We start from the raw sequence: 27,160 nt of genomic DNA on the forward strand, positions 1-27,160 counted from the left end.
CAGATTATCAGATCTTGACAAGACAAGAATGACCGACCTCAGTTGGAGTGGGTCGGACGCTAGAACTGCAGGCAATGGAACCCATAACCGAATGGCTCTTCTTATCAGACTGCGAAGATGACGTCCCTCGAGTCCGACTAGTAAACCGTCACATGCTTGGTATGATCTCGATAATTGATCTGAGAGCTGGCCTATTCGTCACAAGTTACGAGAATAATAAACTAACACCCGGTCGAATCTACCAGAGACCTGCTCTAAGCGAAGCACTAAGATCACGGGACGACTCCATCCTAGCCGTCAGCAGCCAATAATGGCAAAATCTCCGGCCGTTTTGGGTCCAGGCGTTTCCCAACTCCAGCTAAATTGAATGAGCCTTGTAGAGGCACCCCAAGCACCACGGAGCCTAAATCCGACAACATGTCTTACCCCGTGTTCTTGGCCGTTGGGCCAAATTCTCATCGTTCGTGCTCGAACGAGGAGATCTTGCTTGCTTGCTTGCTTGTTTGACTGTGGTTGCCCGTGATACAACAGAATCTGGCTCCTTGTGCTGTCTTGCCGCAGTAAGCCTGTTTCAGGCAATGAGCCGTGCTCAGTGCTCAGCATGGAGAAAGATGACGATCTGATCGCGGAGCTCAAAGTCCCCGAAGACCTTGTCTTTGCTGAGGGATTACAAGACCAAACCGCGACGTTCAACCTGTCCCTCCGCGCCGTTGACCCAGTCGATGTATGTGTTGAGGATCTATCGCTCCAAGTTGATACGACGCGCCCAGTATGGGAGACCCCGCCGTCGCAGATATGGCATCGGCTCTGCGGGAAGAAGGTGGACACCCGCACGCACAAGACTGTCCTCGACAGCGTCGATGCATTCATGCCTAGTAAGAGTCTTACGGCGATTATCGGTAGCAGTGGGTCTGGCAAGACATCGCTGCTCAACATAATGGCTGGTCGGATGAGCTTGACCAAGGCGAAAGTTTCCGGGGCCACTACCTTCAACGGAGTTGCGGGCATCGAGGGGATTCGCAGTGCATATGTCATGCAGGAGGATGTTCTAATCCCCACCCTGACGGTTCGAGAGACTCTGCGGTATGCGGCGGATCTGCGATTGCCGCCGCCAGCAACGCAGGAGGAGCGGCATCGGGTTGTCGAGCAGGTGATATTGGAGTTGGGGCTGAAGGAGTGTGCCGACACGCGGATTGGGACAAACACACACAAGGGTTGCAGTGGAGGGGAGAAAAGGCGGACGAGCATCGGCGTGCAGATGCTGGCGAACCCCTCGGTGTGTATCCTTCAGATCACTGAAGCCAAAAAAAAAAAGAGAACAACAAGGAAGAATTCTAATTCGTGCAGGTCTTGTTCTGCGACGAACCTACGACGGGCCTGGATGCAACGAGCGCATTCCAGATCATCCGGACGCTGAAAAGACTCGCGGAGGATGGTCGAACCGTCATCGTTTCGATTCATGCTCCCCGCTCTGAGATCTGGAGTCTCTTTGACAATGTGATTCTTTTGGCGCGGGGATCGGTGCTTTACAGTGGGCCCCTTCGGGACTCTTTGTCCCATTTCGAAACGTGCGGTCATGTTCTGCCGCCGTTTGTGAATCCAGCTGAATTCTTGATCGACCTTGCGGCCATTGATAACCGGACGGAGTCGCTCGAGGCCGCATCGATGGCCCGAGTGGAGCTTCTCAAAGCTGCCTGGAAGTCTCGAAGCTCTGAGCGGAAACAGATCGAGAAGCCTGGGCAGGAAAGGAAGACGTCGATGGCGTCCGGTGCAGTTACATCCATAAACAAGGCAGCTTCCTTCCGTCAACAATTCCGTGTTCTGACCTCTCGGACATTCACGACAACAATCCGAGACCCTCTCGGCGTGGCGGGAAGCCTTCTGGAGGCCGTGGGAATGGCTGTCATCAATGGCTGGATCTTTTTACAGCTTGATGAGAGTCAAGCTGGTATTCGATCGAGACAAGGCAGTCTGTATACCGCAAGCAGCCTCAACGGATATCTGGTCCTTCTCTATGAGACGTATCGTCTGACAATCGACATACGTCTATTCGATCGCGAGAGAAACGAAGGCGTCGTGGGTGTCCCGGCCTTCTTGCTGAGCAGACGTGCAGCGCGCCTTCCTCTAGAAGACCTGCCTGTGCCTATTATCTTCGCAATTATATACTACTTCATGGTCGGATACCGTCTCAGCGTGGACCAGTTCTTCATCTTCTTACTTCTGACCATCCTCACTCACTACATTGCTGTCACCTTTGCCGCCGTCTCCATTGGCGTCGCTCGCAGCTTCCCCGGTGCGAGTCTTGTGGGCAACCTTTCGTTCACACTACAGTCTTTCGCGTGCGGGTACTTTGTACAGTCGAACCAGATCCCTGTGTACGTGAGGTGGCTAAAATGGGTGGCATATACATTCTACATCTTCGGTGCCCTGTGCGCCAACGAATTCATTGGTCCTGACGGGCCGCCAGAGGGCCAGTTCTACGATTGTCCCTATTCAACCGACCCATCGAATCCCGCGTGTACGCAATACACGGGCCGGTATATTATGGAGAACCTGGGGTTTCCGTCAAACTGGATATGGCGGCCAATTGTGATCCTCGTGGCCTTCGTTATCGGTCATTATCTGCTTGCTGGCTTGCTGCTCCAGTACAATCGTTTCGCCATTGACATCGCACAAGCCCGGAAGACCGATGTAGACCTGTCTGCGGGTAAAGAGAAGTTTGCCGAACGGCGCCCCGATGAAGCTCGTCCTGTCACCATCTCGCTGGACAAGTATGCCTTGGAGATCCGGAAACGCCAGGTATTTCGCCGGGGATCGCGGACGCTACCCATCCTCAAACCCATCACCGCTGAATTCCAGCCGGGGAAATTGAACGTCATCATGGGCCCCTCGGGTAGTGGGAAGACATCGCTGCTCAACTCTATTGCACGAAGGTTAAGAGGTTCCTTGGGGACACAATATCTGCTGCAGGGAAACATACTCTACAACGGTGCTGTGCCTTCAGAGAGCGTGATCCGGTCGGTGACATCGTTTGTCGCACAGGATGACGACGCGTTGATGCCGTCGCTGACGGTGCGCGAGAGTCTGCGTTTCGCAGCTGGCCTGAGGCTGCCCCAGTGGATGTCGCGCGAGGAGAAGAACCAGCGAGCAGAGGAGATCCTCCTCAAGATGGGATTGAAAGAATGCGCGGACAATCTGATAGGTAGCGAGCTCATCAAGGGCATCAGCGGCGGAGAGAAGAGACGAGTCACCATCGCCATTCAGATTCTAACAGACCCGAAGATTTTGCTGTTGGATGAACCTACTAGCGGCCTCGATGCCTTTACAGCCACGTCGATTATTGAAGTCCTCGAAGCGCTGGCAGCCGAGGGTCGCACCCTGATCATGACCATCCACCAGTCCCGGTCGGACCTGTTCCAGCACTTCTCGGGTGTCCTGCTACTGGCCCGAGGAGGATATCCTGTGTATGCGGGCGAGGGCGAGAAGATGCTCCCGTACTTCCGGTCCTTGGGATACGAGTGTCCCAAGACCACGAATCCTGCCGACTTTGTTCTGGACCTGATCACGGTCGACCTACAGCAGGAAGATAGAGAAGCGCTGACCCGCGAGCGTGTACAAAAGTTGATCACTAGCTGGGATAGTCAACAACCAGGTGTGGCCCGCCGCCCGTCACAGATTGCGACTCCGGCGGAACTTGGAAGCTTGAAGAGACGCATGCTTCCCTTTCGGATCACGTACCCGTTGGTGCTGCACCGTGCCGCGATCAATTTCTGGCGCCAGCCACCATTGGTGATGGCTCGCTCAATGCAGGTGGTGGGGATTGCGATCATCATGGCTCTATTCTTTGCTCCCCTAAAGAATGACTATGTTGCGGTGCAATCGCGGATGGGGTTTATCCAGGAGTTTGCTGCGTTGTATTTTGTCGGTGAGTCTCGTCCGTTATAGTCCAACGCGTCAGGTTCATAAATGCTAATGAGATAGGGATGCTGCAAAACATCGCCATCTATCCAAACGAAAGGGACGTCTTCTACCGGGAAGAAGCGGACCACTGCTACTCTGCGGAGACTTTCATTCTGCAGTACACGACGCTAGAAGTACCCTTTGAGGCGATCTCCTCAATCATCTTCGGGGTGCTCGCGGCCTACGCGGATAACCTAGAACGCAGTCCTAGGATGTTCCTCATCAGCGCATTTAACTGCTTCTGCATTATCAGCTGCGGCGAGTCTGTCGGAATCATGTTCTGCACGCTCTTCTCGCACGTCGGATTCGCCGTCAACGTCACGTCGATTCTGCTGTCTATTTCCACCATCCTTGGTGGCGTGATGAGCCTGAACGTCAACGACGCCCTGCAGGCCATCAACCACCTGTCACCGATCAAGTACTCGATCGCCAACCTGGCGCCGTACGCGATGCGCGACCAGCATTTCACATGCACCTCGTCGCAGCTCCTGGCGAACGGGACCTGCCCGATCCAGACCGGGCAGCAAGTGCTGCAGCTCTACAATCTAGATAAGAACGCGCCGATGAACGTGATGGCGCTTGGCGTCTGCACGATCGTTTACCGATTGGTGGCGTTTGCGATGCTCAAGGTGATGCGTGAGGGATTTTGGCGCCGCCTGCGGTAGACTTGACATCATCTTTGTATCTACCTAATCATTGTTCTTGAAATCTCAGGTCGTCATTGGTAGTAGGGAACTCGCCAATGAGAAACCATTGCCAGCAAAAAGAACTCTCGGGATGACTTCTACATTCAGACGCGTAGACGATACCTGAAAGAGTAGCGTATCCATAATGCGCAGCGAAAGTCTAGACCACAGAAATCCCGAACAGGATCGGGATTTCAAGGAACGGTGTGGGACCTCGCTGCACCAGTCAGACAGTGATCGCGTCGGTGCGCTGCTTATTAACATGTCCAGAATGGGAGGATCAACCTGGTTCCCTCCAACTGAAGGAAAAATCTGAAGGGAATAATTATCAGGCATCGAGGCAACAATTCCCCATACTGTCCAATCAGATCTGATAGTTGCATAAGGTTAGTCGGCAATATGCTTATTTAAGCACTGACCGTCAGCGACGCTGATCATTGGGCGGAGATGATCCACATAGAAAACCATTTTTGCGCCCTCTCACTGGTTCATATCCCAACAGAGCCAATGGGAATAGAGTGCTGGGGGGTTGTCCCACTGTGGCGCTGGTGTACGTAGCCAGTCTCCATTACTCCGTATTGCTTGCAGACTGCAGACTGCAGACTCCAGTTCAACCTTCCATGCTATGACATGGTCTGGCCCACTGCCCTGTCTTGCTTGCGTGTTTGGGTCTTAGCTGGTAGCCTGGGATGCCAACTTTCATTCTGATGTGATCAGTGTGACGAGAGCAGCGCAGATAGTTTGCAGAGTTGAGAACTCTACTGGAAGCAACTTTTTTTAAGAAATTTACCAGGAAGTGAGTAGTTTTGTTGTAGTCATAATATTCACAAGTCTATAGTCTATTCTAATGTTTCTGTACATCCAAATCCAATCCAAGATCCATATATGACTTTTTTCATATATCGTATAGCATAAACAAACATGAATCGTAGCGCGTCACTCGACCTGTTCGACAGGGAGAGAGTAGCTAGCACTCTATATATGACAGGTTGACAACGAGAGAATCAAACTCAACCAGGAGTGAGAGAGTGTCGTGTCCCAGTGTTTGATGACAGAAGAAAAAAAAGGAATAAAGAACAAAAGCTCCACATGTTCAGGGCCTCAATTGCATCAAGCAAGAGTGAAGGTGACCAAGTGACCAGTGGCCGGGTATAGTTGTATTGGTGGTCGTCGGCTCGCCGACGTTTATTGCTTGCTTTTCTTTGCTGGCGCTCTCGCTGGCGATCTAGTTGCCAATGTTCAGGACGAAAGAGGTGGCGATGGGGCAGCCGTGGGTGGCATGGTCGTCCTTGGGCTGCAGGTAGGCCTCGGCGCAGGCAGTGTCGCCGGCCTTGCAGTTGACGGAGGGGCAGTCGCCGCTGGACTGGGAAGGCTCAACGGTGAAGCCGAACTTGGAGAACTCGGAGTCGGAGCCCATATCGATGCAGGACATGTCCCAGAAGATGGTGTCGCCGGACTGGGTGTACTCGAACTGGAGGACATCGGACTGGTCAGGCTTGGTGGACAGCTTGATGGAGACGCCGCCGCCGTTGGAGTTGGTGCGCCATTGCTCGGAGTAGGAGCCGCCGTCCGCAGAGAGGGTATGCATGTCGCTGACACTATCAGCGACCGACCACGCGTAGACGGTTTGGCTCAGCTTATTGACGATCTGGACGCCGCCTCCAGAGGCGGAGGATTCGCCGCTGCGCTGGATGACATGGGGCAGGGCAGTGGAGAGGGTAGCAAAGGCAGCAGTGAGGAAGGCCTTGGTGAACATCATTTTGACTGAGGATGTAGAGACTGAAGAGATTGTTCTTAAAGAAGAAGACGGAATTGGTCTGTTCGACAGACAAGTGATAGTGGTAGTCAAAGATTGACAAGAGAATGAAGCAGTCGAATTGACTGAAAAGAAAGTAATGTCACTGGGACAAAGAGAAAGACAACTGAAGAAGAGAGTGTTGTTTGATGATGAAGGAAGCCAGAACACCAGTCGCGACAAGGGTTTATATAGCTTCAGATGGGATACCGGAGGCAAGCCAAATTGCCCATTTTGGGGTTAGTCAGGGTCGGCGACCAGATGGCAAACTCTCAAGTATGGATTCGGTAGGTACCACCAGCACATGAGAGGTGAACCAGAAAGTCGAGCCAACGTGGTTCTAGGCGCCTGAGCCAGGGATCAATCACACCTGGGTCCATCCATCGGAGGTTCGCACCCTAGAAGCCTGAAAAGAAGGGGAAGAGAATGAAAGAACCCCACTGCATCCATGGCCACTAAAGAATCCTGGGGATAATTGGCTCAAGTTTGCAAGTACCTGACCTTGTTACACTTGGTTCGATGACTGAATTTATTATCATGAATTCAGGGCAGACTTTTGGGGTCCCTGTCAATCTCTTGCAGCCAGCCAATCAGCCATCGCGGCAACAGCCATATCTGCACCACTAAGCGAGATATATGCAAGTTAATGCCGCAACGATCACTTCAATTTGACCTCATCCAATGTATGACACATATGACACTGTACAATGAGCTGGAATGTCTCAGTCGACATTGATTATGCAGTTGATCTTAATATCACGTCTATAATATAATGTAGCTCTGCTTGTTAGCTGCCTGACGCCAACACCAACACCCCGCATAAAGGCAGTAAGTAGCACATGGATTCCCATATCCAGCTCCGCTGACCCCATTCCCAAACCTCAAACTCTGCCGAGCCCCAGAAAGGAAGAGAAAAAGAAGAACCGGATGACGTGAACTATGGTTCGGCAACTTAGTTCCCTTTTTCTGGGACGCAAAAAATCTCTGGTCTTTGAGGGTATTCCCATGGGTTGGCGAAGTCTATTTGATCCTTTGCCAACGCTTTGTGGATGCGTGGCATTTTGAAAAATTTCGTAGGCATAAATTTTGTATGACTAAAAGCGTGGCAACATGCCTAACAGCCAGACAAAGTGCGTGCATATTACTCCGACTTCGCCAACTGGTTGTTTGGTTCCGATGAAGGCAAATCCCTCAACCTTGGCACCTCAGGAAGACGAAAGAGAAAAGTTCTCTACGCAGTTTAAAACTCTTTCAGTCCCTTTGTCAGCATCCTTGCTGCTTTTGGAGTCTACCCCGAATACACTTAGTTTGGCGCGAAGAACAAACTTCAACACTGTTCTTTCACATTCTTTTTCCCATTTTGCTGACATTCAGAACCAAATAAACAGTACCCCTCGTACTCTGAATGAAAACTCTTATGCTTACAAAATAGCCAGAGCTTCTGGTCGAGATTGACATATGCCGACGTAGACACACCTCCATCTTCCAGCCACTGATGTGCGATGCCAACTCCACTGCCCCAGTTGGAGTCGCGCAAACGCCAATTATCTCCTTCTCAGAGTCTAAAGAGGGGATCCAGGGCTCCAGTTCCTGAAAATGGAAGAGTGGAGGACTTGAAAAGGGTCCCTTGTTCTCTGCCCCTCCGACCCCCTCCGACCCCCTCCAGCCCCTCTTTCACCGAGCGCAGATCCCGCGTTCTAGAATCCCACTCCATCATTCTAGGCTTGGTTGCTTTGGGTCCAGGCGTAGGGCCAAGGCTCATAACTCTAACTGTCTCTTGCGTACTCAAAAGAGACGCATGTAAGCAAAGGTAACAGGTCCGGTGGTACGGTGAAAGTGGTACATTGGCGTTTGGCTATACAAGTAGGAAACAAAATCTGGTATACTCGCATGAACAGAAAAGAAAATGAATAAGACAAAGGGAGATCCTTGCCTCGGATGGATATTGACTACTGGCCCCTCCCAGCCAACATCGCTTACGATAGAGGCACACAGTCACACTACGTAGTGCCAATCACCAATATGGGGCCCGCAGTCCGGCGAGACTGGACAAGGTTCCCTCCCCCGCTGTATCCTCGCGCTTCCGGTGCCCCGCCAGTTCCAAGTTGATTTGTCGGTGGATGTGCACCAGCCAGTCCACATAGCTCTGCGCCTCATTGTTGCGATCCTCCAGTAACAGTCGCGCAAATTCGTACTCGGCCCCGTCCAATCCCTGCCGTGCCAGCTGGATAGCCACCGCCTTCGATCCTCGGATAGTCGACAAGTACTGTAGCAGATTGCGCACTTGCGCATTTAGGTGTGTCTCCAGCACCGGTAACGACGAAAGCTGCGGGTTGAGCTCTTGCAGAGACGTTTGCCCGGGTCCAAACAGATCCTCAAGTAGGTTGGGGGAAACTTGTGAATGAAGCCATAGTAAAATCATCTGGCCGTTGTCTACCAGGTACGCTCCGCCTTCCTCGATCTTGGAGTAGCTGGCGCGGAGCGCGGGTGGTACCTGTAATTGTCCCTGTTCGTTCGGGAACCCATCCTCCGGTTGCATGTTGTGGATGGGGATGATCCGGGGATACAGGTACAGTGACAGCTCTGTGCATCCTATCGATCGTAGCATCCGAATATCATGAATCCGCCGGTCGGACGATTCCTGGCCACCTAGTTGCCCTGTTAGCGGCCAATTCATAAGTTGCAACCGTAGCATATAGCTCACCCTTGAACGCCCTCGATTTGATCATGCTGAGCATGTACATGGAAAACTCCTTGAGATTCTCCGGTAACACGAGCTGTCCGGGAGGGTGCGACCCTGAAAAGATCTTGCGGTATCCGCTGAAAATATCCACCGTCTTCTCGGTGATGCTGGCCCGGATGTCTTTGAGTGGTTTGTCGAGCGTTTTGGCCGCCGCTGGCAGGACATTAGTATGCGCTTGTCTCGGAACCCTTGGTCTGTGTGCTGGGAAACCCACCTTCCTTGGCCATAATGCTGACAACTGCGTCCTGATCAACAAACTTCATCGTCTCCAAGCCTCCTTCGTTGACAGCTGCCACCGTGTTGATGCACCGCACCCGACGCTGCCCGTTGGCGGAAGTGTACAACAACGCAGCCTGGAAGTGAGCATCCAGCTTGGGATCCAGTTTGCCATCGTAGCTGAAGAGAACACCAATTGCCTTGTCTGCATCAATGGCTCCGATCTCGAGGTCGGCTCCAAACGTATGCTGCACAAAGTTTCCGTGATAGGCCGATACCTGAAGACCGTTCGAGCAACGGACCTTCATCAGTGCCTGGAAGCCGGTGTCACGGGTGACTGAATGCGCCAGCTCCTGGGAGAGTTTCAGGAGGTCGCGCGGAGCATGGAAGTTGGGGTAAAAGAATGTCTCGCCGCCGGTGACCTCGGGGACATGTCCTGATAGAATTGTCAGCAGAACACCTCATTTCCAGGCAAAAGAGACATACCGATCGTGGCAACGTCCATATAAGTCCCGTTAGGCGCCGCGATGAACATGTCCACACCAATACCAGCTCCCGCCAGTTTACTGGCTGTCGAACTCCATGCTGCATTCTCTGTGGTAAACAACTTCCGTTCCGCATCCGTCCCATGGACCTTGGGATCTTCCCGCCGCACCAAAGCCCCAGGGCCCCAAGTGGGCAAGGTAGCCACGGCACAGATGATTTTCCCTCCTGTGGCTTGTAGAGCGGAGAGAGCCGCATTCAATGTTGGAAGCAGTGCAGGCTCAGGCTTCTTACTGTGGGCGAAAATCTTCGGAATCTGATGCAGCAGACCAGTAATTACGTCCCTAGGAAAAAAGTCGGTCAGTCGCCTTGAACGAATTCTGCAGATTCAGGGGTCGCACTTTGATTCATAAGGATCCACGAAGAGCCCCTCGCTCAACGGCACAAACGGTTCCTCAAGGTCGGTCATCACCATCATCTGCGGTCCGTCAAGTTGTGCCTACGTTGGTCAGCATCCGCAGCAATCAACAGTGACCATAGGAACATACACTCAGATTGTAGAATTGTACTTCTCTGTCGAACGTGACGATACCAATCTTTGAGCCTTCAGGAATCCGTCGCGACGATGCTTCGTCCTCCGGATTTTCAGACCCTTCTGTGCCGTACAGAGCCTCCATGATACCCTTGCAGATACCCTTAAGGAATCCTCGGCTGATTGCTTCGTGACTGACATCGATCAGGAACAACTGACGTAGACCAACAGGCTCCTTGTTCCAGTAATCCTTGGGCACCAAGAACTCGACTGTGCCCATCATCAATTCCGGACGTTGCATGCGGTCCACACGCGCTCCTGACGGATCGAGAGGGGCAAAGTACTCTGGAGGGACGTCGTTGGGAAACGTGCACATATTGCAGACGAACTTGTTCCCTCCGGACCTGAATGTCATGAACGGGTTGATGTATGTCCTGCATCTTCGGCATCGTGGAGGCCCAGCGTCTCCAAAATCCAAAACGGGAATGGGCTGCTCACCCGGATCCAGTCGGGCCAGCGGCTGCAGGATCATCCCGAGAGGCAAGCCGGTAGAGGACAGAAAGTCGGCTGTAGATGGAATATTATTTAGCGTAAGTCGAGCATACTTCGGCGACGAATTGCCTTGGTCGTGGGCCACGAAGGGAATCGCAGCCGGGGGAGGAAGATGCCGTTCCATAGTCGGATAGACGTGGTTGAAATAGTACTGCGCAGGCAGGTCGCGCGACCGAGGAATGCTGGGAATCTGTTCCGGGTCAATCTTGCCCTGAGTTGCGACTGAGCCAGCGCCAAAACTCGCACCGGCTCCACCCCCTACGCCGGCGGGCTGAGCAACACCAGCACCGACACCTGGCGAGATAGGACGCGGAGAGTCGGCAAGTCCGGTATTCAGGAACTGCGATGTTGGCTGTACACCTCCCTGAGGCATTCCAGCAAACGGCCCTTGCGCCGGGGCAGTGGCAGAAGCTCCGCCAATATCATGGTGTGCATGTCGATGCTTCTTCTTGTGTGTCCGAGCCCCTCCTTCCCCTGAAATCCCCAATCCACCCATTTGATGTGTCAGCCCTCCCAAACCTGGTTCAGTGGGAGCTACCATCCCGGCCTGCGGGCCTGCATTGTAGCCGAATGGAGGAGGGGAGGCCAGATGCGGGGGTTGCTGCGGTTGTTGCTGTAAAGGAGATGGCGAGCCGTAAGGGGGCCATTGATTCGGAGCTGCTGCCCCGTAGGGAGCTCCTGGTTGAGGAGGAACAGCTCCAGGTCCATAGCCGGCAGGAGGATGAGACGGAGGAGGAACTTGGTGGGCCATCCGACTGGGATCGGAGGGGTCTTCAGGAGGCGCAGGTCCCTGGCCGACAGAGTAATACATTGATGGGTCTGCCATGCTGCTTCATAACGCGGATACCGTGGGACTGGGAGGAGAAAAGGGACGATGGCTGATCAGTGCATCAATCTGTGGAGCACGAGCAGTAATTTCAGACGCGCAGAAAGCGTCTTCTATGAAGTTTGAGATCGCCGAGGGTCTTGTTCGACATCATCAACAACTGACCACCTAACAATTAACCGGATTTACGTCGCGCCGAAACAGCTCCCGAAATAGGCGGTTTGTATACATTCGGAAGTATTCCAGCCAATCCCATAAAAAGTGCGACTGATAATGTTGTCTTTTATCTTAAAGGTCATTTATCTGAAAAGCAATGGCCTCAATCCATGATGATGATGAGCTTCTCCTGGCCCGTATCGGGTATAAGCAGGTACTTACCCTCTCGGGGAGTGTCCTGTATCGGTGCTAAGTACTAATGTTTCCAGGAACTGAAACGGGAATTCTCAAAATGGTCCACAGTCAGCTATGCCATCTCCATCTTGGGAATTTTGGGCTCGGTTCCAGCGACCTTTGGAGCTCCTCTGGCTGCAGGAGGACCAGCTACTGCGGTCTGGTGCTGGTTTCTGGGCTCATGCATGGCCATGTGCATAGGCAGCTCGGTAGCGGAGCTGGTCTCTGCGTATCCTACCGCAGGAGGAATGTACTTCGTTACGAAGCATGTTGTTCCAGATGACCAGGTGCCCATCTTTTCCTGGGTGCAGGGCTGGTGCAATCTCTTGGGACAGACTGCGGGCGTTTCCAGCGTGGCTTACACGGTCAGCCAGATGCTGCTTGCGTGCGCCAGTATGAATTCTGAGTACTCTTACTCGCCGTACAAACCACTGCTCCTCGTCTCGAGGCCGCTCAGGGCTAATGCGGAGGTAGGACTGCAATGCAAACGGTCGCTCTATCAATTGTGATTCTGTGCGTACTGGGTGTAATATGCTCTCTGACTACCAAGACTCTGCATCGGATCGTCTTCTGGTTCGCCCCGATCAATAGTATGTGACTCGTCGCTTTATCGCTAGTGGTCATCATGGAACCTAACTAGACAGTCTCCGCGACGGTCTGTATCTGCTTGATCCTCTTATACCTCACCCGGGAGAAGCAGTCCGCTCTTTGGGTGTTTACTCACTTTACGGATGGCTCTGGATGGGGCTCGAAGCTCTTTTCCTTTCTGCTTGGTTTCATATCAGTAGCGTGGACAATGACCGATTACGACGGAACAACCCAGTACGTCCTCGATCTGACCTTCTATGCCCATTCGTGCTCACAAGGACTTAGCATGTCAGAGGAAACTCACGACGCAGCCTCTCTCGGGCCGCTAGCAATCCAATCCGCAGTCCTGGTATCAGGCATAATGGGCTGGATCCTGACTATCTCCCTGTGCTTTTGCTTGACCGACCTCGACAGCATCCTTCGAACACCCACAGGCCTTCCAGCGGCCCAAATCTTCCTAAACGCCGGCGGAAAGACAGGCGGCACGATCATGTGGGGATTCGCCATCCTAGTCCAGTTCTTCACCGGCTGCTCGGCCATGCTGGCAGATACACGGATGGCATACGCCTTTGCCCGTGACGAAGCCCTACCGTTCTCCTCGTAACGCACCCGAGTCTTTCCCCCCGCACAAGAGCATAGCACTAACAAAGACAATCGTCAGCTTTCTATCCAAAATCAACAAATACACCCACACCCCCGTCAACGCCGTCTGGTTCGTCGTCCTCTTCAGCATCGGCCTCAACTGCATCGCCATCGGATCAACCCAAACGGCCACCGCGATCTTCAGCATCACCGCCCCAGCTCTGGATCTCTCCTATGTCTCCGTCATCCTCGCTCATAGACTCTACAAGGATAAGGTCAAGTTCGTCGAGGGGCCATTCACGCTCGGTCGGTGGGGCGCAGCCATTAACTGGGTTTCGATCGTCTGGGTCCTGTTCATAAGCACGGTGCTCTTCTTCCCGCCTACTGTGCCGGTCACGGCGTCGAATATGTGAGTTTCGTTCCTGGGAGCGTGAGTAATCATCTGACTAGTCAACAGGAATTATGCGATTTGTGTGGGTGCTTTTATCGCTGCGTTTGCGCTCTTTTGGTGGTGGGCGTATGCTCGTGGGTATGTTCCCCTATGGACGTCTCAAAGTAGCAGATCCGTGTTAACGTCTCTATCATCTTAGGAAATATACTGGTCCGCGGACGAACGAGTATATGCAAGAGGTTCCGACGGAGGATTTCGACGAGGATTATGGAGCACTGCGTTAGTTTCCAACGAGATCGTGAGTTGATCTATCGACATGCTTGGTCTGATATGGGTTTCATTGGACTTTTGCCTAGACTCGTCTCTGAGAGAGTTTATTTTGTTTTTAGACGTTCCATTAGATGGTTTGAGATTACAGATAGCTGCAGTTATCCTACGTCGATGCCGCCATTTCACAATGCCGAGCCTGGTACAAGCTACATACAAATACATCATGAGACATGCCTTACATATCCTGGTAATCTCTTATAGTCAACTTCCCGCAACAACTGCAAGACCCTCGTAGATCTTCCTCTTCACTGCCAGGAAGCTTCCCGCACCGCGTCCCACGGCCTGGTTCATGGCCGCCGACTGCGCAGATGCCTCGATCTCAATCCTGCCGGTACCCGATTTGCGAACAGCCACCATTCCATCGATGAGGAGCGTTCCCTCACCACGGAACTCCGCTTTGTGTCCGGCGCTCTGCATGACTTTGCGCAGATCCGACAGTCGGAAATCACCCACATGCAGAGGTCGAGTCATGGACCGGGTACCAGCCGCCATGTTCGCCGGTAAAACATCAAGCACAGGGAAGACGTCGGATTTGTCCGCCGCTGGCCTGGTTCCGCCAAGGGTGGATGTTGCTGCAGAACTGGCCTCGTCCAGCAACACCTTTTGTTTCTTGCTTGCCGACTCCTCGGTTCCCTCCTCGGGGTTGAGTTCTGGCCCTCTCAGTTGGGCGGTTAGTGTTACTACACCCAAACTGCGCACGTGCTGCCATTTCAGGCGCCGGACAAGATTCCTGCTCAGCTTGACCATCCAAGCGTTGGTATCAACACTGGCATCGACCATTTCTCCGTTCGTTGGCGTGAAAATGAGGGCCGAGTCTGGAGACGAAACATCGACGCCAGCTTTGGCGGCGAGAAGCTTCCTGCACTCTGTCGCCAAGGCCGTGGTTTCCTCCTTCATTCCTCCAACCAAGATTAGTTTCCGCGGCTGGATGAGTGGAATCAGCATCTCCAAACTGCGCTTATCGTGCAGCCCAGTGAAGTCCACAAAAGCAAGACGTGCATTGATGGTGATTGAGCCTTTCTCGAATACGGCTTTCGCGGGTCCTTCAAACGATTGCTCATCGGCTTCATCCTCTGATGATATCGCTGCATCAGCACCGTCCGCATCCTCGGTCATGCTGAGATCGTCCGCGCCGCCAGCCTCCCTCTTATGAGCGTCCCCGGCGACCTGTTGCCGCTTGTTTCCGCTCTGGGAGGCTCGACGTCCATGCGGACCTGCCTCGTCCCACCGTCGTTTTTGGCCCAATTTGGTCTGGGCTTCGGTCCGACGCTGCTGCATGTCTGCCTCTTCGCGCTCTTCGGCTCGTAAATACTCCTCGGGTCGAATGAATTCTCCATACTCGTCTCCGCGCTTTCTTGGTGCTACATATGGGAACATTCGTTCGCGACCCTTCTTCCCACGGACATCGTAGTCGTAGACGTTCTTCCGACGCAGAAGAATGTTCACGCCCAGATCTTCGTCGCTAAGGCCCAGCTTGTTGCGGTTGGCATGAGCCAACGAGGTAGAGAAGTTCAAGACCCGTCCCTGCTGCTCCGTCTCTGAATCTTCCGACGTAGAGCTCGATCGGTCGTCAAGTACATCCGTCGGGTTCTCAAGATTTTCTTGACCTCTTGTTTGCGATGCATCCTGCAGTTGTCTCTTGGTGGCGAGATATTGCTGATAGATCAACTGCTCTCCGGGGTCAAGGGGTGTTCGTCGTACATCTGTCCAGGAGAGCTCCCTTCCGCCGCTATGGACCTGTTCAAGGAGATCACCATCTGGGGCTTTCTCCAAGGCAACACCATCCTTTCTCTCTTCGTACCATTGCCAGATCATGCTTCCAAGGGTCTCCCTGTGATGCTCATTCTTACTGTCTGATGGCCGTTCTTTGTGAAGGCTTTCAGTCAGTAGGAGCAGGTTGTTCGGTCCCTCGGCAATCAAGCGTAGGGATTCCTTTGCAAATCCCCAATCCAAAGATGTATCGGACGCAATAATCACCTTCGGTTTCTGATCCGTCAATATTTTCTCCAACCTTTTCCTGCGTTCAACTGTCCTGAGATGTTTGAAGGTGAAAGGACCTAGTCCCTTCGATCCCCCTTTGCCCTGGCCTTGGCCACCGGACCGCTGACCATCGGCGTTCGACTGTGTCTGGCCCGTCACAGCATCCACACCTTCCGCTGCTTCGAACTCACGCACAATGTTCTCATCCATCCATTCAATCATACTCCTCGCCAGCCGCATGGTAGTGTGCGCTTTCCTTCCAGCCAGGTATAACCCAGCGTTCTTGAAGGCAATGTCACTTTCATTATTTCCGCCAGACACATCACGCCACGCATGCTCCAGTGCATAGGCAAGCTCCAAGACTCGAGCACTAGTGTCAGTTGGGATCAGGACAGTACCACCCTTCGCGAGACTGCTCCGGATCATATCCAGAAGCAAGTCGTCACGTTTCTTTCGCCCACCGGGAAGAGCAAACTTGTCTCCTCCCCGGGTGCTGCAGACCAAAGCCGTCGGCTTGCGCAGTTGTTCAATGACCTCTGCTCCGCTAGCACCTGAGCCTCCGAACCATGCAGCGCCGGCCACGACGCTTTCTCGGGCCTGATTCCAATCCACGGCGTAGACAATCGATTCCATACCATGCTGAATATGCCATATAGTCCCACCCACTGTATGTCCAGCATTGTACGCAGTGAGAGTTAGCCCGTTCAGCGGCGGCGAGAAAGGAGACGAGAGAGGCTGGTGCGGTTGGGAATACTTTAACGGGTGAATGAGAGAAAAGTATCGGGCAATCTCCTCCGCGGTGGGAGGCTGAAGGAGGATTCGGCCAGCGCTGCTAGCTGCCGTGTTCCCTTCCCCATCTGTGACAGACGCCGCGGCGGATGCGGCTGAGGTTGACGCGCCCGGCTCTGAGATTGATGCTTTTGGTAGGAACGTCGCTGCAAGGGGCGAGGAGGCATAGAGATCTTGAAGAAGTGTGCGACCGAGAGCGATGATGGGACTCGTAGCGTAGACAGGTATCTGGGTAAAAAGAGGAAACGTTTTGCAGCAGTGAACGAAAGCACCGATGTGCGCCGGAGTCGCGTGAGTCAGAAGTATAAGTGACAGGGTAGGGATATGCCTGTTCGAAGTTGTGAGTATGCGATGACGAGCTTAGCTTAGCAAGCTGCTTACTTCTCCAATTCTAGTAGGTCCAGCGTATCAAAGGTATCGTCCCAACCGACGTCCACGAGGATTTTGATGCCACCATCGAGTTCCAAGATAGATTGTGAGGCTCTGGAGGAGGACTGCGCACCCAGCAGGGGAGTGAAGGTAAACATATTGGCGGTCCTTCCAGGCCAACCCAGGAAGTCTTCGGTGCAGTAGAGCTGGTTTTGAGATCCGACGATGGGAGCGCTCTCAATTCAGAGATCGAGCCATAGAGAGTATTGCGAACATAGGATATCAAGCCATATTATATTATCATAGCCGGACAGAACAATGGTTAGCACAGCAATGAGGGCTGTTTAGGCGCGACAATGAAGACAATAATATGCGATACGTTCCCCGATGGTCATTTCACTGCTCATGTTTGCCTCGTTTGCATTGCCATTGCGACCCTTCTAAGGAATGATGCCTTAGGCATCTCATGGTGTTAGTGTCACCAAGCACATCACGACTTTATTTACATTCTATCTACCTGCATCGCTCTCGCTTGACAGCATGCCTCCTCAATAGCTCACAATATAATGTTCCAGTTCTACATTAGATAACATGGACCTACACGTCTTGATACCTTCAGCAGAGAATACTTACATTTACTCTACGATTCTTCAAAGTGCTCCCTCCCCACCCTTTACTTTCATGCCAACAGTGGGGATGAGCATCCTAGAAGAGACTTGGGCAGATGGATGTCATGAACTCAATAATAGAGGCAAATTGCAAACAGAACATGTCATATCACAAAGTACTCACCGACACAGGTGCCATGGATTGCTTAATCCATCCTGTGGCCTAGCCCTTAGATCCTACCCTGACCTAAGTCAAGTAAAGGAGTGGTGCCAACCCCAGCAATAATACCGCAGCATTTGCGTAGACAGCATGTCCATTGCTGTGCGGCTATCAATCTCGTTTCCGGTCGTCCGTCATCCACAGCTTGCAGGGTCGCATAGCAAGACTGTTGACGAATCCGATCTACGGCCATACTTATTTTCGACCAGTACGTTTCGGATATCTGCTTTGCTGCGTGGGAGCGGCTGTGCCAGCAGTCTTCGCGGTCCTTGCAGACTTTGCTGTTCCAGCAGTTGTCGATTTCTTTGTGCGGGCTTTTTTCGCGTTCCCAGCAGTGCCAGCACTGGCGGGGCCATCATTATCGTCAGAATCAGAATCGGCCCCAGAAGCCTGCTTTGGTAAGCCGCTTGCAGCTCTCTTAGCTGTCCGACCTTGTTCCACCGAATTTCGATCGTGGAATGGCCTGTGCTCGAGGGAGTAATCGGGTAGGAGCTTCAATTCATCGCTGCTGATGTGATTGGGGATTTCGTCGCCCGGCCATGTCCTTATGCGCCGCAGAGTTCGCCGAGGAAAGTGTTTCTCATAATTCTTCTTCAGCTCCTCTAGGGCTTCGGTCACGAGCTCGTGTTCTTTTGATCCCAGAATCTCTGGCTCTGACTCCGGCTCTGTCTCTGGCTCCGACCCTGTGTCCGGTGGTGCCACTGGCTCTTCTTTCTGCTTTGTGTGTATGATGCGATGGGCGCCGGCCTCTCCCGGTCGAGGACCTATTTTGACCTTCGCAAATTCCCTGATGCCTTTCTTTACGGCCAGGTTACCTGCATGACGTTAGTAAATCATTCCAGTCTATAAATAGATATCATACGCCTCCGAGGCTTTTGCTTGGACGAATGGGTCATCTCCTACCTCTCTTACCTGGGCCTTGTACAGCAGGTTTTGGCCACGATGTCATGGGCAAACCATTAGGTGCACCATCCATGGCATCCAGGTCAAGACTAGACTCGACTGTCTGACGATTCGGATCCGCATCTGTTCACAAAGCAGAATTATTAGCTCATCGGGCCCGATCATGCAAGATTTGGGAACCAGTGGAATGCCATATGCAAGGGGGGATGAGGAATGCAAGCGAGACTGGCCGTTTCACCGATCATATGCGTCCAATGGAAACACCAGATGCATAGCAGCTTATGACTGGAGAAACAGACCTTAAGTCCGCATTGACAGATTGCTAATTACATCACTTGATGATCTTGAAGACATAGAGGAAAAGACACAGAAACATGCTTATGACCAGAATGATGACAATGAACCAAATCCACTTGTACTCACCAATTGCAGGCTCTTGCCCGTCGTCAAGGGCTAGCGGTTTTGCAGGGCCTGCCTCAGCCCGTAGGCGATTTGCGCCGTACTGGTTGCGGTAAGTACCGATGCCAGGAAGTTGATTTTCTTCATCGCCTACTCCCTGCTGCCCGGGGTTCAACCCTCTGCTGTACATGCCTTGCCGGATTGGGGCAGTCGGACGTGTGTAGTCCCTCTTGTAGGACCAACGCCAAGTCTCATAGAGAGCCGGAGCAAGAGGAGTAACTGGTTTCAGGTAGAAGTTGGTGGCTGGGGGATTTGGAAGAGGCGGCAGAGGTTGAGCGACGCCTTTCACAAGCTCTTTAAGAGGCCCGTATCGCAAGTGCGAGATTATTGCCTCCCTTCCCTCGGGATCCTCAATCCAGGCTCTTTGCCAATTATACGACCACTCGTACAGCTGCTCCTTCGTCAGACCACCCCAACCAGAGGGTGGGCCGGGCTCGAATTCCCACATCAGCTTGTGCGAAGGCAGCTGCTGGTTTCCCTGCTGTGGAGCTGGTACGAGCACCCACCGGGGGTACGCACCATGTTCGCCGAAAGAGACACGAGGCCCTACAGCAATTTGGTTAATTGGGTACTGCTGCGCCTGCTGCTCCTGCGGCACCTGCGGCATTTTCGCTGGCTGCGCTGGTTTAGTATGGACTGGAGCAGGCGGCGTTGGGAAGATCCGGCGCATCATGGCCGCCAGAAGCACCTTGTTTTCTTTTATTGCCTTATCTTTCTTCGTCTGGTCCAGCATAGTCCCTCGAAGCGAGGCGCGAGCATCCTCAAGTAATTTTGCAGAAGGCTTCAGGCCGCGGCGGTATAATTCCCAAGGCTCTTCTGACTGCGGTTCCCCTGGAGCTCGTTCGGTCTCTTCTCCAGACATGCCAGCTTCTTCCACATGTTCAGCTTCCGGCTTATCGGAGTCAGAGCCTTTTCGTTCTCGGCCCTGTTGCCGTATCGGTGATGCCAGCATCTTGGCGTGTTGAAAGGTATCCTCTACGATCAAAGACAACCAGATCTAAGATCTAACGATGTTAGTCTCGGCTCAATAGAAAGGTATCACCGAACTGCACATACCTATAGTGATGTATTCTTGAGTATTAGAAGCACAATTTCGACAATACTGAAGAACCAGGGAGCCGTGGGGCCAGTACTTTATCTTATGAATCAGACAACTACGCTCCTGAGAATCAGTGTCCATTTTTTTAAAAAAAAAAGAAAAAGAAAAGAAAAGGATCGTAGACCCTTCAATGCCGAACGTACCTATTTTGCAAAGTCCTTTGTTCCGTATATACCCTAGATCCAGCACCCAAATATCCGCTTTGTTGAACGAGACAAAGAAAGTGTCCCCGGTCCACTGAAAGCCCAAAGGTACTAGCATAAACACTTGCAAAGTCAAAGTCCTCTAAGGAAGAACGAAACTGCCCAACAGACCAAAGATTGCAAGTTCCAAGCGCTCAGCGAACTATACAGAGAAAGGAAACATGATAGCCGAGCCACACAACTTCAAAAGACCACGAGATAGTGATATCCAAGAGCTCGCTAACTGAGATTCATCCACCCACATCAGATGAAGCAGAAGGCAATATTTCGGCGAAAGATCAAGGAAGAATCAATGAACAGTCACCCTTCCCTACCTCGTAGGGCCGAAAAAAAAAATTCTCCCTTATCCTAAAACTTCCATCACGTCAGTGGCCACACTCTCTTCCCGTACGGTGGAGGGGAAAGGAAAGCCAAAGAATGGAGAAATCCTCCAGGTTGTTCTTTTCCCCTTCCATGCGCTTGAACTCGTGCCCTGGACCTTGGAATGGACACCGGCGGCGCTGAAAGAGGACAAAGGAGCAACAAAGAAAGTGTAGGCGCATTCCTCGGAAGATTCCGGTCAAAACACCCAGCCTGGCGGGAACAGACGCAGGGGGGAGATGATAACAGAGCGAGTGTCAATGTAGATAGTAAAGTTCTCTGCATATCGGAGTTCAATGACCAGGAAGCAGGAGCCGCAGGTTGGTGGATGCACCAGTGAAGAGATGCCTCTGCTCGTGTCGTGACTTCGTGCCCTCTTTTCTTAGCTAGCATATTAAGGAGTTGACTCTCTTCATCTCACAGCTCCTGAATTTTTTAAGAGGCTTGTTTCCTTTTACTCTTTTACAGATAGGGATGGTAGTAGTACCTTCTCTGTAGCCCTACTTAAGGATCATACTACTACCGCTCAAGAGATATACGGCCACATAAGCTACAACTTAAAACAGATTAAAAGAAAATGAAATAATAACTTCTCTTCTTGGTTCTCTTATAAAGCTATTATAGGTCCTCGTAACATGAGGACTCATACCTAGAAGAGTAAGGGGACTTATAGGCCATGTCCAGGTATGATGTTATGAGCCGATGACAGCAGATGACCTATTAAGCTGATAGATCAGTTACCATTCAAGGAGTATACTCACGAGCACTTATTCACTTATTAGACTGATGGTAAGGCAGGATTTCCCGAGGAATGTGCCTATCTATGCTGCCCACTCCCTTCTTTCGTGAGAGCTCTTTCCCAGTTCTCCCAGTATCGTCCAATGTCTATCCATTTTCCATTTTCTGACTGATCCTATACACTATGAGTCTCAGTTATTCTACAACCACAGTCACGCCGGTTTCAACAAGGACCTCCGAAGCTTCCAGTTCTGCGAATTATGTCTAGGCCCTAAAACTCTCCCGCGAAGATCGGGAATATCATCATCCCCTGTCCTTGTAAAAAATTCATCGGAATGTCTATGGGTGGACAGCTAAAGCTGGATACTCCCTGTGACGATTGTTGCCATCCACTCGGCCAACATAAAGACGCAAGTTTGGGAGAGGTCAATTCAACACAACAAGGAAGCAGCCAGCTGAAAATATGTTAGATTCTGTCCTCAATCATCACAAGGCATAAATGATGATAAGTATGATGAACAGCTTCCATTCCTGATCAGTATTTCTGTCCTTGATTAGAGACATTCTCAAAACTCTCCGACTTCATTGATGACCAGAAAGTCGTCCATGTACTGGGGACCCCTGCGAGTGGAAAAATAACACTGGCTCACCTACTGCAGCAATATTATAAGGTTAAGGGGAGAAAATCCATCTATCTCAACACATGGAGCAAGCTTGATGGATACCCTTCATCAGAAGAGAACACTTTCCATTACGCCTGGAGCAATCTTGACAGTATGTTATGGACAAGATTTAATCCAAATAAGAAGGATTATCTGGCTCCGGGAACTATCCCCATTATCGACGAGGCCCAAGGATCCTATCCGGACGACCTCTTCTGGAATTCAATAATCAAGGAACGGTTGGACAGCAGTGGCCCTGGCCTAGGACACGAGTGGAATCACAGAAGCAATAACAGCAACGTCCACGCACTGAAAGATTAACACAGTAAGATAGCAAGAGTGATTTATTGGAGCCTTGAAATGTGGATTTCTCTTTGTAACGAGGCCTGAAGACGCGTACGCTTCATATCTAGGTCTTTAATCAGTGATATGAGCATCGGTATCATCGAGCCGGATGCAGTCTCAGAACAGGGAACAGCGATTCGTGACACCTGAGTACGTAGTCTCTTGCCACTGTCCGTTTCGAAGGGGGTTTCAGGTATGCTCTGTTCCTGAGGGCTGGCACAGAGTGAGAATGGATACGTGAGCAGTAAGGACGTCGCTATATCAGTACCGTCCGTCCCACTTGTCAATGTCTGCTGGAGAGACGTACGCGTCTTGTACTACATGCCCCATAGCTCAATTTCCCTTGGAAAGCAACCATGATCTACCGACAGCACTATGCAGGAGAGAGCAAATTGAACAAGTGCTCTTTGGACTGGGAAGCTATCTTGGAGGACGAGCGAGGGAAGATACTATAGGGTGGGACACTTGACCTGCTACGCCAGAAGCAAATCATAAGAGCCTGAGGCGTCTCCAACATGACCTGCATCAAGTCAATCATCTGATTCCTTACCAAGACATATGAGTTAGCCCATCGAGAAAGCTATGCAGCCTGCATTATTGCTAAGTATAAAAGCTATGTACGACTCGGCGAAGAAAGGAAACTCCTATGTTCATTCGGCCTCAAAAAATACATTGGCGCAGCGGTTAGGCCTGAGAATGACCCCTTGATCTGGTAGATTACAATATAGAGGGGATGGACACCTTTTTCCAGCTGCTACCGTGAGACAAGCCAGCTTCCGATCAAAGGCAGATCTATTGCCAGTACCTTGGCTCATCGAAAACATGGTAACGGTGACCACGGACACCCTGGCCACGGAACATCGCGGGGAATCGACGGCCCTCAGCGATCATTTCCTCGGGAATGCGCACTTCGTTCTCGGGCTCGGGCTCTCCGATGACGAATTTGCCAACCTAATTGACAGATTAGCGTAAACGAATAGAGCCAGATAGACGATTTATGATTAGACACTCACCTGAATTTCAGTATCGGTAATACTATCCCGGCTGATTCGGGCGTAGCCTGTCCGCTTCAATCTCTTGTAAAGAATATATTCGCACCACCGGTCCCAGTCTGTAGGGTCAATGTCCTTCATGCCACTTAGCTCGCTGACATACGTGTTATAGTTGCCTTCAAGCGGCTTGGTGACCAGATAGCTCAGCAAAACCATCGGACGAGGCGATTCGCCCATGAGTTTTGCCAGATACTGGGACTGTAGGCGACGGTCTTCGGGGTCTTCCTCCTGTCCAGAATGGAAGACAACAACGTCCACCAGCTCACCATACATATCCAGAGTTGCGTGAATAGCGGGTGCCAGTTCGCCGACGGGCGAAGGAAGCAGATGGTGGGTTGAGTTGACGATGGGGAACTTTGAGAGCAGAGCAGCGCCCCATGTATGCTTGTTAGGACCAGGTCCGAAATCTGCATACATGCCCAATTCTTCCGCCAGAACTTGACTAATGTCGCGATTACCCATGATGATGCGCTGGGTGTCAGATTCCAGCAGACCGATCACGTCAATCTCAAGCTCCTTGATGACATCGCGCATACGTCGCTCGGAAGACCACATATCGTTGTCGAGACCGAAGTGAACCGTCCAGATACCGAGGGTGGCAACCTTGTCCTCTTTATGATACGGTGTGTAGTCATTGGTTGGGAATCGCAGATATGCGATGGCAATAGAAAGAAGCTGCAGCACGGCGAGGACGTAAACGTAGTACGACCGCTGCCTCCTGCCGTTCGGGTTGATAGTTTTGGCCTTCGGGCTAGAAGAGTTTGTAATTGCGGCAGAAAAGACTCCAGCACCGATGGAGATCATAGTGGAGGCAATAAGCCAGTCTGTGTGCTCTCTAACAAGTGGACCGCCGGGAACAAACGCATAAGCAACAACCCATACGTGGAAGAGGATCAAGAAGACGTAGACAAGGCCTCCGAGACCGAACGTTGTGGCGGGAGAATGGCGAGCAGCCGAAGAGACCAAGACGGGGGCAACGGCCATGACATAAAACGCAAGGACCAGGCCGCCATAGAATCCAGTCCAGTGGCTGTAACATGTAAGTAGCGCAGCTCCGAGGGAACCGATACCGAAAGCAGTCCAACTTCCAGCGACGCGTGGGCAGAAGAGACCATATATGAGACCGGCCCCCATCGCGAAGATTGTAAGCACACCGTGAGGCACAGCGATTGGTCCTCTCACCGGATATCCCTCCCAGACCCATGAAATCATGGTGCTTGAATCAGACAGAAGAGAGTGCATGGCGAATAGAAGGCCACCCATACCGAATGCGGCCAACAGGGAAGGACCCTTCTTGCCGGTGGAGGGGAAATAGTCCCCTCCACTTGGTACAGGCTTCCTGTGAGATCGGAGAACAGCCAAGATACCAAGGAGCAGACCCATTTTGTTCCATCCACTATTCTCTGCATGCATAGTGGGCCAGACCGGATTGTTGGTGCTGCATGCAAATTTGGCGACGCTAGACATGATCAGACCGATGCCCCAGGCAAGGATCCGAGACTCCAAGCGGGAGCTCTGGGTCTTCTCCGCGTGGAAAATACCGGACCATGTAAGAGCATTACAGGCAACACTGAAAGTAGTCACAAAGAGTCTGTTGGTAGGATTCTGCACCTTGTAGGCGAGCAGTCCAGAAAGTGACAGAAAGTGAAAAAGCCGTGGGTACTTGGCCACCGCGGTCTTCAGAGTAGGGATTGCTAGAAGGAGAGGTGACATGTAGGCGATAATAGCGGCCTCATACCCAGAGATACCCATGTGCCAAAGAGGGAAATCTAACGGTTATTAGAAATAGCCTTTAGAGAATAAAACCTAAACTTACACCAAACAAGAAGTCCGAGAGCAGTCGCCATGGACCAGAAGACATACTGTGGTCAGTCAGTAAATGCGCATGATGCAAGGAAAATCAAGGATAGGTATTACCCCGTTGTAGACGTCTGCGGCGGCGTCCAGGACTTCAGACCAGAAGAAACCCTCACCAAAGGTGTTTCCAACAGGCTTGCCCTTCCTAACTACGAGTCAACAGTGAAACCAAAATGTCTTGGTGAGCGGGAAATACACACTCTTTTTCAAGAACAGAGTCCGCAGTAGTCTTCAACTGCCTAATGTTTCGAAGCTTAGGACATGTTTTCAAATCCAAACAACCAATATTCGGCCACTCTACATTTTCCCTTTTTGCTTGGTTCACTTTGGGAGCCACGGTACATACCCTCTGCTAACCCCTTTCACGTCCCTCACCACGATCTCAAATGCATCAAAGTCCAATGCCATGACCGCATCGAATCCCACGTCGAACAAGATAAGAGACCACTCGAAGAAGGCATATTTCGTATAGGCTTCGGAGAGAGTTGTTAGAGAACAGCATGCCAAACAACGAACAAGAATAAACTCACCACCAGCGACCTTGTGCACCTTGTGTTGGATGAAGTAGTAGATCAGCGGTACTAGGGTGCCAAAGAACAGGCCTGCCATGATCTTTCTGTATTTCACGGCGCGGCGGTTGTTGGGACTGAGTGCCAGGCAACCAAGGGTCCAAGGCAATGTCGCGACGAGGTAAGAAATCATGAAGATATCATGCCAATCATGGTCGTCGGTCGACGTGACATATGTCCAACCACCACAGGTAAACGTCCGGAACAGCCCAACACCAGCAACGATCTTGGGAAGAGTCGAGTTAGGCCGTGCAGTAAGAAGATACCAAAGGAAAACGAGAGCGAATCGAGGACCGGACGTAATGGCGATGAAGACTTGAAAGAATGAGCGTTCCGGATATCGATCTCCAATTGTAGCTGACACAGAAGGGAACCATTCATCCGGATATCCATAGTGTTCGTTCTGCACGATCTTGTGGAAATGTAGGGACATTCCCACTACAAGAGCGCTCAGGAACGCCGTATAGGCGACCGCTGTATGTGTCCATGACACCCATTTACCATTGATCTGACATTGCCTTAGTGGATCGCCTGAAATTATTTGGGTTTGTATCAGCTTACCGCCACAACAGCATCCCCATCTTTGAATTTGGGAGCCATAGTAGCGCAAGAAAAGCAGGGCCCACACTCCGCGCGTTCGAAAAGTCAAAAAGCTACGACAGACGAGAAAAGAATATAAAAGAGCGTCAAGAATATAAACGATCAAATAAAGAAAATAAATAGAAAAAGAAACTGTCAGCAGTCAGAGGAACCCCCTGAGATGTGAAATGGCCAGGTTGGAACTCGGTAACCTGCGGAGGAGCGCGCGAACACATGCAACAAAAGGGACGAGTCCCGGAAAGGAAGGCGGTCACAGCCCACAAGTAGATCGGA

The 27,160-nt window shown here is 51.7% G+C and overlaps 7 protein-coding genes across 7 annotated transcripts; 2 read left to right on the forward strand and 5 right to left on the reverse strand.

Moving 5' to 3' along the window:
• The first annotated feature begins 375 nt into the window (after window positions 1-375).
• On the forward strand, window positions 376-4,733 carry P174DRAFT_443994 (putative ABC efflux transporter). Its single transcript, XM_024827971.1, has 3 exons — window positions 376-1,276; window positions 1,348-3,925; window positions 3,982-4,733. Exons 1-3 carry the CDS (start codon window positions 602-604, stop codon window positions 4,623-4,625), a joined length of 3,897 nt encoding a protein of 1,298 aa, XP_024680581.1. The 5' UTR covers window positions 376-601; the 3' UTR covers window positions 4,626-4,733.
• Window positions 4,734-5,482: 749 nt separating this feature from the next.
• On the reverse strand, window positions 5,483-6,892 carry P174DRAFT_443996 (putative extracellular thaumatin domain protein). The gene has a single exon (XM_024827972.1). It carries the CDS (start codon window positions 6,403-6,405, stop codon window positions 5,872-5,874), a length of 534 nt encoding a protein of 177 aa, XP_024680582.1. The 5' UTR covers window positions 6,406-6,892; the 3' UTR covers window positions 5,483-5,871.
• Window positions 6,893-8,159: 1,267 nt separating this feature from the next.
• Window positions 8,160-11,918, reverse strand: P174DRAFT_393620 (Sec23/Sec24 family protein). The gene is made up of 6 exons (XM_024823605.1): window positions 10,432-11,918; window positions 10,285-10,382; window positions 9,887-10,227; window positions 9,399-9,836; window positions 9,146-9,337; window positions 8,160-9,090 (listed from the first exon to the last, which is right to left on the reverse strand). The coding sequence occupies exons 1-6, from the start codon at window positions 11,791-11,793 to the stop codon at window positions 8,456-8,458; spliced, it is 3,066 nt and encodes a 1,021-aa protein (XP_024680583.1). The 5' UTR covers window positions 11,794-11,918; the 3' UTR covers window positions 8,160-8,455.
• A 188-nt stretch (window positions 11,919-12,106) lies between these two features.
• On the forward strand, window positions 12,107-14,158 carry P174DRAFT_410923 (amino acid permease; the record flags this gene model as incomplete). Its single annotated transcript, XM_024824258.1, has 8 exons — window positions 12,107-12,163; window positions 12,219-12,604; window positions 12,658-12,773; window positions 12,828-13,005; window positions 13,057-13,371; window positions 13,433-13,762; window positions 13,811-13,882; window positions 13,944-14,158. 8 exons carry the CDS (start codon window positions 12,107-12,109, stop codon window positions 14,026-14,028), a joined length of 1,539 nt encoding a protein of 512 aa, XP_024680584.1. The 3' UTR covers window positions 14,029-14,158.
• Window position 14,159: 1 nt separating this feature from the next.
• Window positions 14,160-17,551, reverse strand: P174DRAFT_505976 (cleavage polyadenylation factor subunit CFT2). The gene is made up of 2 exons (XM_024831286.1): window positions 17,225-17,551; window positions 14,160-17,171 (listed from the first exon to the last, which is right to left on the reverse strand). The coding sequence occupies exons 1-2, from the start codon at window positions 17,368-17,370 to the stop codon at window positions 14,276-14,278; spliced, it is 3,042 nt and encodes a 1,013-aa protein (XP_024680585.1). The 5' UTR covers window positions 17,371-17,551; the 3' UTR covers window positions 14,160-14,275.
• A 684-nt stretch (window positions 17,552-18,235) lies between these two features.
• Window positions 18,236-20,354, reverse strand: P174DRAFT_423132 (uncharacterized protein; the record flags this gene model as incomplete). Its single annotated transcript, XM_024825109.1, has 3 exons — window positions 18,236-18,855; window positions 18,953-19,066; window positions 19,367-20,354. The coding sequence occupies 3 exons, from the start codon at window positions 20,352-20,354 to the stop codon at window positions 18,236-18,238; spliced, it is 1,722 nt and encodes a 573-aa protein (XP_024680586.1).
• A 3,021-nt stretch (window positions 20,355-23,375) lies between these two features.
• Window positions 23,376-26,979, reverse strand: P174DRAFT_444000 (putative integral plasma membrane protein). The gene is made up of 7 exons (XM_024827973.1): window positions 26,249-26,979; window positions 26,065-26,191; window positions 25,919-25,957; window positions 25,779-25,863; window positions 25,678-25,723; window positions 23,823-25,630; window positions 23,376-23,760 (listed from the first exon to the last, which is right to left on the reverse strand). Exons 1-7 carry the CDS (start codon window positions 26,718-26,720, stop codon window positions 23,602-23,604), a joined length of 2,736 nt encoding a protein of 911 aa, XP_024680587.1. The 5' UTR covers window positions 26,721-26,979; the 3' UTR covers window positions 23,376-23,601.
• Between the last annotated feature and the right edge of the window lie 181 nt (window positions 26,980-27,160).

Source organism: Aspergillus novofumigatus, assembly GCF_002847465.1.
Source record: "Aspergillus novofumigatus IBT 16806 chromosome Unknown P174scaffold_6, whole genome shotgun sequence".
Classification (NCBI taxonomy): Eukaryota; Fungi; Ascomycota; class Eurotiomycetes; order Eurotiales; family Aspergillaceae; genus Aspergillus; species Aspergillus novofumigatus.

Excerpts from the sequence above, each read along its gene's own strand:
- P174DRAFT_443994 (XM_024827971.1), top strand. The coding sequence starts at position 602 with ATGGAGAAAGATGACGATCTGATCGCGGAGCTCAAAGTCCCCGAAGAC. Across the intron at positions 1,277-1,347 it reads AGATGCTGGCGAACCCCTCG|GTCTTGTTCTGCGACGAACC; the intron begins GTGTGTATCCTT and ends TAATTCGTGCAG. Across the intron at positions 3,926-3,981 it reads TGCTGCGTTGTATTTTGTCG|GGATGCTGCAAAACATCGCC; the intron begins GTGAGTCTCGTC and ends CTAATGAGATAG.
- P174DRAFT_443996 (XM_024827972.1), bottom strand. The coding sequence starts at position 6,405 with ATGATGTTCACCAAGGCCTTCCTCACTGCTGCCTTTGCTACCCTCTCC.
- P174DRAFT_393620 (XM_024823605.1), bottom strand. The coding sequence starts at position 11,793 with ATGGCAGACCCATCAATGTATTACTCTGTCGGCCAGGGACCTGCGCCT. Across the intron at positions 9,837-9,886 it reads TATGGACGTTGCCACGATCG|GACATGTCCCCGAGGTCACC; the intron begins GTATGTCTCTTT and ends CAATTCTATCAG. Across the intron at positions 9,338-9,398 it reads CAGCATTATGGCCAAGGAAG|CGGCGGCCAAAACGCTCGAC; the intron begins GTGGGTTTCCCA and ends ATGTCCTGCCAG.
- P174DRAFT_505976 (XM_024831286.1), bottom strand. The coding sequence starts at position 17,370 with ATGTTTACCTTCACTCCCCTGCTGGGTGCGCAGTCCTCCTCCAGAGCC. Across the intron at positions 17,172-17,224 it reads GACCTACTAGAATTGGAGAA|GCATATCCCTACCCTGTCAC; the intron begins GTAAGCAGCTTG and ends AACTTCGAACAG.
- P174DRAFT_444000 (XM_024827973.1), bottom strand. The coding sequence starts at position 26,720 with ATGTCCCTACATTTCCACAAGATCGTGCAGAACGAACACTATGGATAT. Across the intron at positions 25,958-26,064 it reads GTGAAAGGGGTTAGCAGAGG|GCAGTTGAAGACTACTGCGG; the intron begins GTATGTACCGTG and ends TCGAAACATTAG. Across the intron at positions 23,761-23,822 it reads TTACCGATACTGAAATTCAG|GTTGGCAAATTCGTCATCGG; the intron begins GTGAGTGTCTAA and ends TCTGTCAATTAG.